Source organism: Poecilia reticulata, linkage group LG15, assembly GCF_000633615.1.
Source record: "Poecilia reticulata strain Guanapo linkage group LG15, Guppy_female_1.0+MT, whole genome shotgun sequence".
NCBI classification, from domain to species: Eukaryota; Metazoa; Chordata; class Actinopteri; order Cyprinodontiformes; family Poeciliidae; genus Poecilia; species Poecilia reticulata.
In genome coordinates this window covers 17,397,917-17,413,797 of record NC_024345.1, presented here as the reverse complement: position 1 = coordinate 17,413,797, position 15,881 = coordinate 17,397,917, and the positions used below count along the sequence as shown (strand labels likewise).

Sequence of the window (15,881 nt, the reverse complement as noted above, 5' to 3'; positions counted from 1 at the left end):
TGATGAAGCTAATAAAGTCCTGCAATGCCAGATCCTTGGCTCAGCTCCAGACCGGGCATACTGCTCCTGTCTTTTCACTTATCGTCTCCTCTCCACCCCTGCCCCAAATGTAGCAGGAGGGGTGAGGGGGGGCTATCTGGAGCAGCTTTGATCCCTGTCTGCCTGTCATTTACCATTAGTCACCCTTGGGTAGGGGAGTCCCCTTTGGGTCAGTGATGGACCAGAGAAGAGCTGAATGAAAGGCTCATAGCCATGAAACAATGAGCTCTGTTAGGCGCAGGAGGCGTCAGGGTGTTAGCGGACATACTCTGGTGTGTGCCACATGTCTCACCCCTGACACTGTCACGGACCAACCCGTAGTCCCTTTACAGCTTTATCTCCCTGATGTGGCCCCACAACTCTGGTAGTGAGATCACAGCTCCTGCTCCAGCTTCCATACAGTCAGTTTACTATGATTTAAGTTCTTTTTAATGGGTTTTTCCAGGGCAAAGCTCTGACACAAATGGTGAGGACATGCATTTACACTCAATTCATTCAATAGGTAAAACAGACATGTTCGCTGTTTTACTCTTTAAAGAAAAAAGGTTTTCATTTTCCAGTTGGACTCATATTGTATAGCTGTTTCTGGTTCCGTGGGGTAAAGTCCTCTGAAATGTACAGGGCTGGATGATGTCTGAGAGCTTAGAGGTGTGAAGTCCTAGGAAGAGAAGCAGGCAGTCCATCCATCCATCCATCCATCCATCCATCCATCCATCCATCCATCCATCCATCCATCCATCCATCCATCCATCCATCCATCCATCCATCCATCCNCATCCATCCATCCATCCATCCATCCATCCATCCATCCATCCATCCATCCATCCATCCATCCATCCATCCATCCATCCATCCATCCATCCATCCATTGCATAGATATGATAGAATCTGTAAATCTGCCCCAAATGAAAGGATGTAAAAAAGGAAATAATAAATGACTCAGAACTGACTCTTGAGGATCCCCAGCGGTTTGGTTCGGAACGTTAGAGAAGAACTTGTTTGTCTTGATTTCAAATTTCAAATCAGATAAGTAAAAACGAAAAAGACATCTAATCTTGTCCTGTCTCAGCTCTGAACGATCAATTGCAAACAGCTTTCTGTTGTGCATAACAGTCAGTTGAAGTTACAGTTTGCATTGTAAACATCTTTACCCATAAAAAACATCTTCAGAAGCTTCAATACATTCAAAACAGCGCAGCCAGGAATCTATTGAGAGTCCGGAAATCTGCCCATATTACACCGATTCTGCATGATCTTCACTGGCTTCCTGTGACCTACAGAATTCAGTACAAAATTGCTCTAATTACCCATCAATGTTTAAACATAACTTCACCTGATTATCTGAAAGACCTTCTCATTCCACATTCATCCACCAGATCTCTACGATCACAAGACTGCAGCTTCCTCCACCTTCCTCGATCCAGATTAAGGACCATGGGAGATTGGGCATTCGCTGTGGCTGCCCCCCGTCTCTGGAACTCTCTCCCGGATTATTTGAGAGCTCCACAACAACTGGATGACTTCAAAAGAGGCTTAAAGACTTTTTTATTTAAGCAAGCCTACTCTGCCTCCACATGATTTTATGATGTTGATTTTATCTACGATTTTAGTTGCTCTGTGTAGCACTTTGAGATTTTTTCTAATGAAAAGTGTGGTACAAATTAAATTTATTATTGTTATTATTATTATTACCTTTTGTTTTTAATAAATTAAAATAAAACTCTTACTTGTTTTATGGACATTTTTAAATATACTGCACTGCTTCGGTGAAAACTGAAGGTTTTCTTTTTCTTTAAACAAAAGGAAAAAAAAGGTTTCAGAAAAGTTCTTTCAGTGATATTATTGAATCTTAAGTCCCATGTGATTGCCCACTGCTGCTTTAGCCTTGATTTTCAACAGCAGGCATGAAGAGATTGACACACTGTATGTTTAGTCTTTTGGCCACCCATACATTACACCACCAGAGACTGTAGATCCCTCTGGCAGAAATTGTTTTGTCTTCTGCGAATGATTGCCAAAACCATGAAATGTCAGACTGATTCAACATGACTTGGAAATATAAAAACATCTCTATATTTTTTTTTATCTCCATTTTGAGGGTTCTTGGCTTTCACTAATCAGTCAGTGACCACTACTAGCCTTCTCACTTCTGGAATCACATTTACATATCTTCACCCGAGCAACGGTCAGATTCAATTAGAGTTCGAAACACAACGGGAGACCTGAAATCCCCCGCAACTGGGAAATGAATATCGCTGCTACCTACTCCACCAGGAGGGTAAATTTATTGGGAAATATCACAGGACTTCTCGCTAAATGATGGCGACAGACGCAAATTAAAGCATGAGTTAATAGGACACGTCGATCAAGACCTTTGAAAAGCTCCACTCTTTATAGACATGGATCTTTATAGATTATGTCATTTTAGAGATGGTTAAACTATGACAACAAACACAGGGATCATGTCACATTCTGGTAAAACGTCAGTCCATGTAATTGTAATTATTAAATTCAATACAAGTAATTGCACCACCTATTCAAGACTCATAGTAAAATATAAACACAGTGAACACTTGGACTCTTTTGATTTGTTTCACATCTGAAACACACTAGTTTCCCAGGTGTAAAGTTGTTGGGGTTTTTTTTTGTTTTTTTTTTAAGTTTTGAAAACCACAGCAACTTCAAGTCAAATTGTAATTTGGTCATTTCTAGACATTTCCTATATTTTTAAACACAGTGATACATGAGCCACATTCAGTCACCATTGTGAAAATTAGAATAATTAAAGGGTTCTCCCAGTGTAATTTCCTCCATCCTGGCTGCCGACCTCAGGTATTTTGGGGAAGCCTGTGCAAAAGGGTGAAGGTCATGGACTCGTGGGATGTGTTCAGGAAGCAACAGCACATGGTATTACCCATAATGAACATCATGGGTGCCAGAGTAAGCAAAACAGTACAGCATGAGTCACATCTCAAAGCGCCGTCTCTATAGATTCATCTGCATTCCAGTCAAACATCAAACTCTCAACAACTTCAGTATCACTGCTTCCTTCAAGGCTTTTTAGAAGAATGGACACATGACTAACATATAAATAATTAAAAAGAAGAAAAATGTAGCACAAAGCTCAAATTGAATTGTCCTCATAAATTGGATTTATGAGGACAATAAACTTTGACAATAAAATAATATTTTTAAATGACCTCTTGGAAATATAGAGTAAAAAGTTCAGCCTACTAGATTGCATATTCCTTTCAGTGGTTTGGAAAGTCATAACTTCAAAAGTGAGGTTCCATTATAAATAGCATTTCATAATAATAAATGTAAATTTTACAAAGAGGGAACATGAAGAGAAAATTAATGGAAGTTACAGGAGGCTTAGTAGAATCCAATAAGAATGACTCCATATTGAGGGGGATTAATGAAATGCCTCAAATGAGTACGGTAACTGAATGCATGAACTCAGTTAAAGTGAACCGAAACAAAATTAACACAAAGGAAAAAATATACCCGAAACAGAAACAGAACACAGCACAGCAAGACAATGAATCAAAAATATAAACCAAAATTTGATACAGAAACTCAGAGGACAACAGAAAGGACACTGAGCTCCAGGAGAGACAAGTCTAAATAAAACAGGAACTGGGTTCCAAAGACAAAAAAAATTACTATTACTAAATGTTGAATCTTCAGTAAAGAGTAAAGGTATCCAAAAATACTCACAGAAGTACAAAACCACTGACAAAGAGCGATACTGCGAATGGCGATTGTAAACAATTTCTGGTCAAAGCGTTTATCTGATTTAGAAGTGATATGTTTTGTTTATTTACTTTTACAATCATCTACATTTATATTTGGCAGTACTCCTGATAGGAAATCTTTTCCATACTTAATTCAAAGTACTTGTCTCATACAGGAGTCAATGGTGCCATGCTGCCTCCCCTTTTCTTGTCCTCTGTAAATAATCTTCCACTTCTATGCACACAAAGTGATGGTTTAAAGGTCCCGTAAATAATTTTTGAAAAAAACTGCTAAGAGTTGAAGATATTTTTAGTTGTTATAGGTCCACTTTGTTCCCTCTTGGGTGAGTTATTAGCTTCAGCCCTTCTGGATAAGCTAATCTGGATTTAAGTAAATGAAGTCACCAAGAGGGAATTTATTAGCTGCTGATGTCCATTTGAAAGAAACTCACTTAAATTGTCTAAGCTTTCCACTGACTGAACAGTTTAATTTTTCATGTAATTAATTTTGCTTTACTTAACCAGGTCAAGATTGAGCTCTAGATCTGATTTGCAAGGAGGATCTGGGCAGAAAATCTGGAGCTCTGGTAAATTTTTATTCATTTTGTGTCAGCCCGCCTTTCTGTCTGTCAAGTGGTTTGATTCATGCTCAGAAAAACAGCCCACCAGCGGGATTTTGAATACAATATGTCTTTCTCTGCCTTACCGCAGACTGACGACAGAAGGGAACTAAAGCAAATCCGAATCAGTCAATTAAACATGAAAAAAATATTCCCAAAGCAAACGGCAGCTCTGTCTGTTCATTTTTCCACACCAAACTTTAAAACGTCACATGAGGTGAAATGATCAGACGGTTATTGTTTTTGTTCAGTTTTTCTAATCTGGTGAATTTAAGGGCCCCGTGCTGTACTCTTGAGTTTTTATTACATGGCAACCTGTGGGCTCAGAATCAAAATCAAAGAGCCAGAGGGGGACAGAGAAATCCAAAACTCAAAACTATTTGTTGAGGCAAATTCAGAGCAGAAATGGAAATATTTGGTTAACTCTGTGGCAAACGGTTGGCGGTTTTGGAGCGCCATAGGTGAAATGGAGGGAACAGCTGGCCCTTTGTTTGTGGACAGAATGGTGCACTCTGTGGGGTCACTGTAGGGGGGCCCCAGCATCACAGACACGAGGACACACAAACACACACTTACACACGTGACTGCTTGCACAGGCGTGTGCACGCATACACAAAAAAACATAACATTCCTCTGCTTCTATGAATGTTTTGTTAATCATGTGAATGGGTCACAGAGTTACACCCCCAAGCATAACTACAGTCTCCATAGACACAAACTCACTCACTCATGCTCGTTCTCACACTCAATATAAGCAGAGTGGGTGAGACTCCTATAGTGGGATTCCAGGTCCTTAATAACCCCTCAACCAGTGTCAAAGTCTGGCCCAAAACCAATGCCTGTTGCAAGCAGTCTGTGTAGTACTCAACATATATCCTGTTTTTTTACTCTTATTTCTTTAAAATTAGCTGAAGTCTGTCAGGAAAGCAATTCTTTGATGAAGGTTTGTCCTTTGTGTTTCTGTGATATTCTTTGATAGACTGGTAACTTGTTCAGCATTGTAAATAATTCTGCAGAAAAAAAGTCCACTCACACCAAACTTCAGAGAGACCTGCAAATAGCAGGGATGGTATTTTTTCTGGATGGAGTTTGCATGTTTTCCCTGTGCATGCGTGGGTTCTCTCCGGGTACTCCAGCTTCCTCCCACAGATCAAAACTGTTGGTAAGTTGGCACAGTGCGGGTGTGTGTGTGTTTGTTTGTTTGGTTGTCTGTTTCTGTGTCTCCCTGGACACTGGAGACCTGTCCAGCAGGTACCCTGCCTCTCGCCCAATTACTATTGAAGATAGGCACCAGCCCCCCCTTGTGATTCTGCAAGGAGAAGCGTTCATGAGAACAATAAGTAATTCACCACGTCTGACCTAAAACCATCTAAAGGTGTTAAACAAGGAGAAATTCCAAAACAATCGCTATTTGTACCACACACAGTTTCACACATGCCGGAAGGTTAATTCCTCTCAACGCTCGATTCCCCCACTGAGAGTCGAACACAACTCCTGTTTGGTTTGGACAGCCCTGAGAAAAGACCTCCATGTTGAACAAACTGTAGCACAGTGTGGTCCCTGTAATAGAGCCTGAGGAGTCAGATACAACAGGAGTTCAGTGCTGCTGGTGAGATCAGAGGCCAGTGATGGCCAATTCTTCTAACGTTTCAGTAGTAAACCATCTATCCCAGAAACCTTAGTCATTTCATGCATCCATGCAACCATGTTGGTAGAATTTCTTAGGTCACTGATTTGTGGCCTAAATTTTGGGATCATGAGCAGATTGTGTTCTAACTTGTTTTAAAAAAAATTCACTTCAATTAAATAAATGTACATTTTCACAGCAGAACATTTCAACTCTTGGTACCTACACTGCTTAGCAAAAGTCATCATCCTGTTTATTTTTATTTCACATATTGTCCAATTGCAGCCACAGAAACTTAAAATTATTCTATTGAGTTTTGACTAACGCAAAGTAGTGCATACATTTGAAGTGTAAAGAAAAGCATCGATGGTTTAAAAAATTTTTTCTATCCTTTTAGTTAATCATTTTAAGGACCACATTTCGCTGAGGTAACAGCTGTAAGTCTTGCCACAGGTTATCTTTTTAGGTGTGGATTCTGATTGTGTCTTAAACATGGATGTGCTTTAAACTAAGATTTCCATGACGATCCTGGAAGATGAATCTCCTCTGATCAGCATCCTGATCCTGAGGAAGAAAAGCAACCCTACGCCGTGATCCGCTCAATGTTTCACTAAACACTAACAAACATCCAAGGTGGACCCATTTTACTAATTAGGCTGTAAAGGGCAATTGCTTGCACTAAACCTTATTTTGATGTATCAAAGTTAAAAGGGTCAGATACAAACTCGCTGTGCATTTTTTACATTTTAATATGTAAAACCAGTTCTCATTTTCTATCCATTTCAAAATTATACACCACTTTTTTGTTGATCTATGACATAAAATTCTAAGAAAATACTGTAAAATTTCTGGTTGAAATATGACAAAGTATGAAATCTGCAAGGAGTCTGAATACTTTTACAAAGCGCTCACTAACTCATTACATCAGTGACGACATTGTGCATATTTACAGTTATACGCTTTGCTCTTTTTGCTCTTTTCTTCACATTTGAACTTTCCTTCCTGTGCTCACGCGTGTTGCATGTGCTCCAAGGCTAAACTTTTTTCTGAATACCTACTTAACCTCTTTGTTTACTTTCTGCTTTCTTCACCAAAAGAGAGCAACAAGACAGCCCCCGTGTTTTACGACTTTATAATCACAAAGCATCAGCTCGTTGTTGCGCAACTATTTTTCAGTTTTTATGTATAGTTAATTCAAAAGAAACAGCAGCAATGTTTTTTAATATTGTATAGCCACAAGCCCTAATTTACATAAGAGGGGTCAATCATCTTACTAGATTTTTCTCTTCAAAGATGAAACGGGGTGGGGGGTGGGGAAGAATTGCATGTATTCAGTAAAATGACCACAGTAGTTAATCATGGTTTGTTTTTCATCACAGTATAAGTCAACACCATATGGGAAAAGGAAAACCGATGTGTTTGTGCGGTATGACAAAACCATAAAGCATGCCACTTCAGTGAGCTACTCTACTGTCACTAAAGCATGCATGGACACACAAACACACATGGATGTCCTAAGAGAGGTCCCGATTTAAGAGCTGCCGCTGGTCTGGAACATAGTGAAAAGGAGTATTCTGTGCGGCCCTTGGGGGCCACAAAGGTATTGAGTAGTCCTCTGTGCGTGTGTGTATATGTGTGTGTGTGTGTGATTCACACAGTGTTTCTGCAAAATGACCTGAGAGGCCCCAGCTAGTTACAGCCTCTCTGCTGGAGACCACCACCACAAAACAAGCATTGTTGGTACAGAACCCCAGACACCAGATTAAACTCACTGTGAGCGCAAACATACAAAAATACATGCAGCACAGACCGAAGTGTTACAAGTTTGAAACCAGTGTGCTACTTGAAATGAACAAATTCAGCGCCAACACCTTAAACACCTTAAACACTGTACACAATGCAGAACGGCCTGCTCTAACAATAGCCCCTGGGTTGTTGGTCGGACTATTATTGTAGGTGTTTCTATGCTAATTATGTGTGACTGAGGCCATGTCAAAAGCAGTTACTGGAAATAAAGTGGCGAGCTGGAAATTATGAGGTAGAATTACTTTGCCCGCAAGGAGGGAAAAAAAAGCATTTCAGTTGACCAAATGGGTTCAAATTGTGTTTTCAAAAAGAGATCCAAAACCGCATGCAAGGAAATATAACATCGTCTTCTTTAACATCTCGGGCAGGGAGAGAAGGGGGTCAGCCTTATGACCTTTACTTCTGGCTCTTGACTCTGCAGGGACCCCGTTGGCTGACAGGATTGTGCGTCATCGCCTCTTGCCGCTCCAGTGCTATAACCCCCCTGGAAGCCGCTGGCGATCACACAAGTGTGAAAGTACCAGCCCCAACTGTTGCCCGGACCAACCCATCCAGCATCCAGGTCCCACACAGTCCGACAGAGAGCAGAGAGAGTGCGCACGGAGCGCAAAGGGGATAGTCGCGCTTTTATACAGCGTGGATTGTTTTTGTGATTCGTTTTGGACATTTCTCTGCACGTTTCTTCTTTTTTAAAATATATTTTTGGAGTTTTTGCTGGATCATTCTCGGCCCATAAACGGCAGTCCTTATTATGACTTCCTCGCACCTGTCCCTACTGACGCTGATCTGCGTCCTGGCCTCTGCATCGGTTACCGGAGACACCGGCTTCCTCCAGCTCTCAAGTGACTTTGATGAGGACATGCTCTCCCGGCATATGTATAGGTTGTACGAGAAATATAACAGAGAGAAGCGCCTGAAAGAAGGAAACACTGTCAGGAGTTTCAGAGCCATCCAAGGTGTGTAAACAAGCTCACCTGCATGACGCATGGGCGCTCAAATGAAGCAATTTAGGAGTCGCTGTGCAGCAAAAATAAGAGTCGTGTTTTAAAATGCATTGGGAATTGCAAAGAACTAAATGTGCAGGATGAGAAGTTCCCCCAGTTATTTCCATAAACTGCTACTCAAAATGCAGACCCCAGCCGGCCCAAGTCACACATGAACAAAGCTCCAAATCATGTTTACAAAAAAAAATTGAAAGACTAAATAAGAGATCGTGTGGAGGAAAGTGTTAAGCTCACTGTAGTGGTGGAATGCAATAAAACTGTCTTGAATTAGAGGCATTAAATAGCAATACTTAACACAGTAGCAATATTTTTTTTCATTCCAAATACTATTGAATAAATAAGTCGAAACATATCATGCAAACACATAAAAAATATAATTATTTATTTTATCTCTGAACTTGCACCAGGACTAATTAGCAAGTAGTGGCTCTAAAGCTCATGTTCACAGCAAGACATCTTGTATTGAGATGATGCTGTAGCCTTGAAGTGCAGCAGTACTCAAAACAAAAGTGAACTCTAGAGGGATTACCGCCACCCGGAGTGTTTGCATCAGTGTGACTGGTGGACCAGAAATGATGGAACCTAAAAAGAAGCTTTTAATTATTTGATTGTTTTATAATAATTCTTAGAAATTAGTGTATTAAAGTCTGCATTAATAGTCATAAATTAATGTTGAAAATCAGTTCAGCAGCTTATTGTGTCTGTGAAGGAGTCTTATTTTATTGACATTGTGATAGATGATGCATTATTTCTAGCAATTTCTTGTTAGAGAAACAAGAAATTGTCTTATAACCTGCAGATATTGAAATTATTTCACTAATTTTGCATTCCTCTCGATTTTTTTCTATAGCTACTATGGTGTCACCACCTTTTGTGAGCTTTAGCATCTTGATCACTTAAATCTATATTGTGTTGCCAACATGAAATGTAAAGTTCTGTCTAGTTGGTCAAACAAATTACAAGCATTCAGAATAAGAAAGCATGGCACTAGTTAATGCATTTTGGGGGGGATTAATTGTTTGCATTCAATGGTATTTCAGTTACATTTGTGATGTAATATAACAAACATTTTTAGAGTAAATAAATTAGAATTGCTACAAGACTGCCGTACCATCGGAATAACTCAGATAAATAAATTTGCCTCCACATTTATTTACATATGTGTTTACTCAGTAAATCGTTCTAAATAGTTTCAGGGGGCCAAATAAAACTTTTTTGCGTTGGGCCCCAAACAATCTAAAGCCGGTTCTGCACTCTAAATATCTAGGATTGTTTTGGATCAGTCTGAGAATGCGTTTAAATAGTTTCAGGATGCTGTGAGTTCATTGGGGCTCTGGAAGCAACGGCGCCACTCGCATGCAGGGTCCGATCAATTACCCTAGACAGACTCACAAGAATGTGTTTGAGCCATGTGCAGTAAAATACAATACAGTTAAAAAAAAAACAAAAAAAAAACTCAGGGGCAGGCAGATATGTGCACAGAGGAGGGTCACTGTTGTGGCTTCTGTGTTTAAGTTAGTTGGTCCTGAGGGGAACGAGCGACTCCACGTCCTGGAAACAGGAGGCTTAATGCACATTCTTTCCTCTCTGTCTGAAGCTTTTTATTAATGCAACTCTTCATTTATACACTGCAGAGCTCTCAGATAGCATATCATAACATGTGTGTATTTTTACTGCAGAGGCTCGATGTAATCCAAGGAGACATGTAAGAGATTTTTCACAACGGTTTGAGGACTGCTGAAAAAGTTGATTGTATCTCAGAGACTGAGCAGGCTGTAGCAAGCTTAAAGGAAAGCTTCAACTGAAACTGAGGATAAGCACTTCCATATGCAGGCTGAATTCGGGGTAAAATATATCTTTTCACTCAGTCCACACTTCCGCTGAACTCTTACACAATGAACAATAACTCTGCTGTTGAAGTTAATGTTGATCATGAATATGCAGCCTGCCGCTCACCCAGAGTCTGGTTCCTGTTAAGGGCACACCTTCTCACATCCTACCAATGAGCTGCTCAACAGTTTCAGGGTTCAGTCATGTAACAACGTAAGGAAACGCCTTTGTCCTATTTTGGGAGGGAAACTTAACCACACATAAGTGCCTTTGGCTCAGAGATTTTCCTTTTTCTAAATGTATTGCCTTTAATCTAAAAAAAATCTCAAATAACCGAGTTCAAATACGATTCAGCCGCTCTGTTTTTCTGTTTGGTCACGACTGTCGTATTTTCTTCATAAAGCCAAAAAACAACCAAAGCATTTTCAATTGATCCTGGTTAATTTTTTATTGCAAAAGGGGTTCCACTTTAGGGCTTCAGAAACAAAACTTCAAAAAATATATAAAGACACATTTGGTCCAGTGATGCTAAAGGCATGACTATTAAGTTTGGGATGATGGTGGTGACGGTGGTAGGAGTTTGTTCTGCAAGACACTTGGGAAACATGCTTCACCTGCCTTGCCTGCTGGTGGTGGTCAGAGGCCTGGTGTCGTCAGTGCATTGCAGTATCGTCTCTGTAAACGTGACCCAAAGCAGCTGTGGCTACTATCCAGTAGTTTGCCATCATCAGCATGTAAATATGTGCATGATTGTAATGTGAAGTGCTATACAAGTACAAGTCATTTACTATTTAAAGCCAGGGAAGGGTCAACATTATCAATAGCTGGTCCCCTTTAAGACTTCATCTGCATGGACATCAGCTGAACCATGAAAAGACTCACACAGACACACAGCAGTCTCTATGCTCTCACCTTCAGGTAAAATATTGTGGCTCTGTTCTGCACTGTGCACAGTGTAATTTACAGCTTACTGATCCCCAGTAAAGTAAACACACTTCAAGCTGACTTGTGTTTACTTTAAGTTTGCCATGAAAACAAAAGAAAGCCTTTTGCCCAGGGAAGCAGCAAGTCAGCACGAACTGATTAAAAGTTCCAAGGAATTCTGATCAACTTAAAAATAAATTGTACATTTAAAAAAATGAGCTAGTTACTCATAGAACATATAAATATTTGCGTATATATACTTAATAATGTCATTTTATTCATAAATCTTAGTTGATTTTCCAATGATTTTGTGCTGACTCTCTGATTTAATGTCTCTACAGACTCTGCTGACCACAGGATTGTGTACAGACTTAACCTAACAACCCTTCAGGAATCAGAGGTCATCCTCTCTGCAACATTCCACTTCCTGCTAGATAAGCACACACTTACAAGGCCCTGGTTCTGCAAACGCTTCAAGAGCCCAACATGTCACTCCGCATTCACACAACCTTCTCCGCCCATCAGCTTGATGTTTCGCTCCCTCTCTTTTGGGTCGGAGGTTAGATCTGAGCCAGTGGAGTCATCTCTAGGTAACGTGACCTTTTACCCCCACAGGAAAGGGGTTTGGCAGATGAAAGATGTGACCAAGCTAATAAAGGAAGCTCAAGCTAGGGGTCAGTTTTTGCTGTCGCTGGAACTGGACTTTGGACAACAGCCCCACAAAAAACAGGGGGATGTTTTCTCTGCTGTCAGCATGCCCTACCTGTTACTGTATGCCAATGACCAAGCTTTAGCAGAGCCAAACAGTGTTGCTGCTAGCCTTCAGAGATATGACCCAATAAGTGAGGGAGCAGAAGTCCTGCACAGGTCTAACTCCTCACCGAGACTGAAGGGACGCATAAGAAGGCAAACAGATCCACTCCCTGACACCATCCAGAACAACGAGTTGCCCGACGTCAACTTCAGACCCAGTGAATACAGAAAAGAGGACCTGTGGGAGATCAACTGGCACTTCGCATTCAAACCGAAGTTTAAGGCAGAGAGGAAAGAAAAGACGGGGAAGAGTCAAGACAGGGCCAGAGAAGAGCGAGACAAAGCCGAACCTCAGACCCTCAAAGGAGAAGAAAGAATAGCACAAATTAAAACGGACGATTCAGGTACCCTTAAAGAGAGTCCAACACTTTCTCTTGGTGACAGACAGAAGAATGAGCGGAGCAATCGGGGAAAACACAAGGGTCGGGTTCCTTCTCAGTCATCTGTTCTGAGTTTTGATGAACAAACAATGCGGAAAGCCAGGAGACGGCAGTGGGGCCAGAACAGACGCTGTTCCAGGAGGAACCTAAGAGTGGATTTTGCTGATATTGGCTGGAATGAATGGGTTATAGCCCCCGAGTCATTCGATGCCTATTACTGTGCTGGTGCATGTGGTTTTCCCATGCCTCAGGTAGGAGTACACACATCGAAGATTTTCTCTTGTCTCTTTCTACTTTGCCTTGTATCCTGGTCACAATTGCATGTTTCTTCTGTCCTTTAACTCTATCAGGCTGCCAGGCCATCCAACCACGCCACCATTCAGAGCATAGTCCGAGCTGTTGGGATCATCCCTGGGATTCCCGAGCCCTGCTGTGTCCCAGAAAACATGAGTCCCCTGGCTGTGCTCTTCCAGGAAGAATCCAGAAACCTGGTACTCAAGGTTTACCCCAACATGTCCGTCCAGTCCTGCTCCTGCCGATAGAACAATGGTGAGGGGAGAACGCAAAAAAGGGAAAAACAACAGGCGTAAAGGTGGCAGAACTGTGCAACTGTGCATCGGATAACAGGTTTCCTGATGCTGGAAAAAAAAATGCCACCTTACTCTGAAATATTCCTTCAAGAATAAGGGAGATGTAAAGGAATCACTTTCATTGAGTTTGACTGACCTCTGCACTGACAGGAGAAGCACAGACAGTGTTTTGTATCTCCAAGAAGACCCGTAGGTTATATGTTGCTGAATGCAGTCAGTTGAGAAGAGCATTTAAGAGATGTTTTCCTGTTTAATAGCAGAAAGCTTTTAAACACAGCTCATGTTGAGTTTGTGGTTTTGTTTTACAATGCACTGCAAAAGTATTCATACCTGTTGAACCTTTTAAAATGTGTTCCCAATACAACCACAGGCTTCAAAGCATTTCCCTGAGATTTTATATGACAGAACAATACAAAACTCTCATTTGCGAAGTGGAAATACAAGGACGGGTGCTATTGATTTTTTTTTTCTTTTACAAATAAAACTATGTAAAGTGTGGTGTTCATTTGTATTCAGAACCCTCAAGTCAGAATCAGATAACCACTTTTAGGTTTCTTCCAACTTCTAGAGACCTAGATCTGTGTTTGCATAGTAATCCATCAAACACAGCAGACTAGAAGGATGGCATCGTTGAAAAGCAATTTCAAATGTAACATTTAGTTCTGGGCTTTGACTAAGTAATTCTAATACATTTATATGTATTAGATGTATTTAAATAATACATCTAATACACTCTTTGTACTAAACCATCCAATTTTGATTCTGGTTGAATGTCTAATTTTGGTGTCCTGGAAGGTGATCTTCATCCCTAATCGTGAGTTTGTTGCAGTCTCTAAGGTTTGTTGCAGTCTCTAAGAGTTTTCTTACAGAACTCCCTCATCTTTAGATCCAATCATCTTTAGATCCAATCATATTTAGATCCAATCATCTTCCCATCAACTCTTGGCAAGTTCCCTCTTCCTGCTGAATAAAAGCATTCCAATAGGACGATGTTTCAACGTTTTAAACATGTTTCACCATTTTACATCACCCCCTACCCCCAACTCTCTTTTAATCTCATCTGATGAGAGTGAGTTTCTTCATATCCCTGAATGCCTTGCAGTAAATTGTAAATGGAACTTTTCAAGACTTTCTTTTAGCATATTTTCTTCCCATTTTTCCATTATTGCCAGAGTTGTGGATCACAAAACTTATATTGTTCCAGTTGATGTCAGATCTTTGAATAGGTTGGCAGTTGTTCCATGCTTTTTTTATGTTGAGTTGATGTACCAAACCACATTTTTCATACTTTAATTTTAAAAACACAATAATAAAACTAATAAAAATAGTAAACCCATTTCCACACACATCCTCACACATTTTGTTCTACTTTATGTTGTTCTGTCACTTAAAATCTCATCAAAGTACATCCAAGTTTTTGTGTCTAATGTGATGAGATGTAAAAAGGAGTAAGAATACTGGTGAAGGCGAAATTTTTGACTACAAAAGCACATTATTATTTGGCAGCTCATTCAGCAAACAAGATTATTAAACATTTCTGATTTTGTGCATACTTTTTACCCTCATATGTGTCATTTTGTTTGCAGACAATGTGTTGTTTTATGTTGTATAAAGAAACAAATTGTAGAGAGCACTTCACACCAAGCAACTCCCCTCTAACACTTTAAGAATCTTAGAATAAAAACATGTGTTTTGTAAGTTGTTTTCTTTTTGTTCGTTTGGTATTTTGGATGTGAAATCTGATTTAATATGACTCTAACCCTAACTAGATTATGTACTGCTACTTTTCAGATTATACTGCTTGTTTTTTTTTACTCGTGTATTGCTTAAATTATGAAAATTTTGCCTTATAAGAATTAGAATAAAAATAATTTAATCCATTGGCCTTGCAGTAATATTATTATTTTACACAGTACTAGATTTTTCTAGGAAATTTCAGAATGTGAAGTTTTGTAGCAAAATAAAAAGGACATCACGGTTTTAGCATCACTGGTGTACAAAAGCAGGAAGGTTCCTCTCAGAAGTGGGCCCTTTGAACCCATTCTTGCCCCACGCCAAAAGCTCAGGCATCAGCCGTCCAGCGAATAATGTGACGGATGTGGGCTGCTACGGATAAATGGTTGATGGAGGAAGCAAGCCTTCAGCCATCAGGACGTCAGCCACTTGAACTTCAAAACATAGAGCACTTCCCCCTTTTCTGCTCATTCAAAGAGCATTTCCAAGTGTGTTTCTTTTCTTCCTGCAGATGCTTGCAGACAGATCATCTTGTGTCGAGATGATCTGCTTATCCCTTTTATTCACAGAAGAAAAAAGTAACAGGAAAAGAGGCCCAATCTTTATTAACTATCCAATTACTACTCAGAAATACGGCTTCAGTGTGATACGTCTGTTCATAATGACCAAATGTTTTATGTGTAAAACACCTGGAAAGAAAACTGCCCGAAAAACAGTTACGTGTTCCAGAGAGGAAGCATATAAAAGGCCCTAATGTGATTAATTATTGCTGTCCAA

The 15,881-nt window shown here is 40.1% G+C and overlaps 1 protein-coding gene across 1 annotated transcript; it reads left to right on the top strand.

Annotated features, from left to right (window-relative positions):
• Nucleotides 1-8,354: 8,354 nt before the first annotated feature.
• gdf10a (growth differentiation factor 10a) lies at nt 8,355-15,068 on the top strand. The gene is made up of 3 exons (XM_008429705.2): nt 8,355-8,785; nt 11,929-13,031; nt 13,131-15,068. Exons 1-3 carry the CDS (start codon nt 8,581-8,583, stop codon nt 13,320-13,322), a joined length of 1,500 nt encoding a protein of 499 aa, XP_008427927.1. The 5' UTR covers nt 8,355-8,580; the 3' UTR covers nt 13,323-15,068.
• Nucleotides 15,069-15,881: the final 813 nt, after the last annotated feature.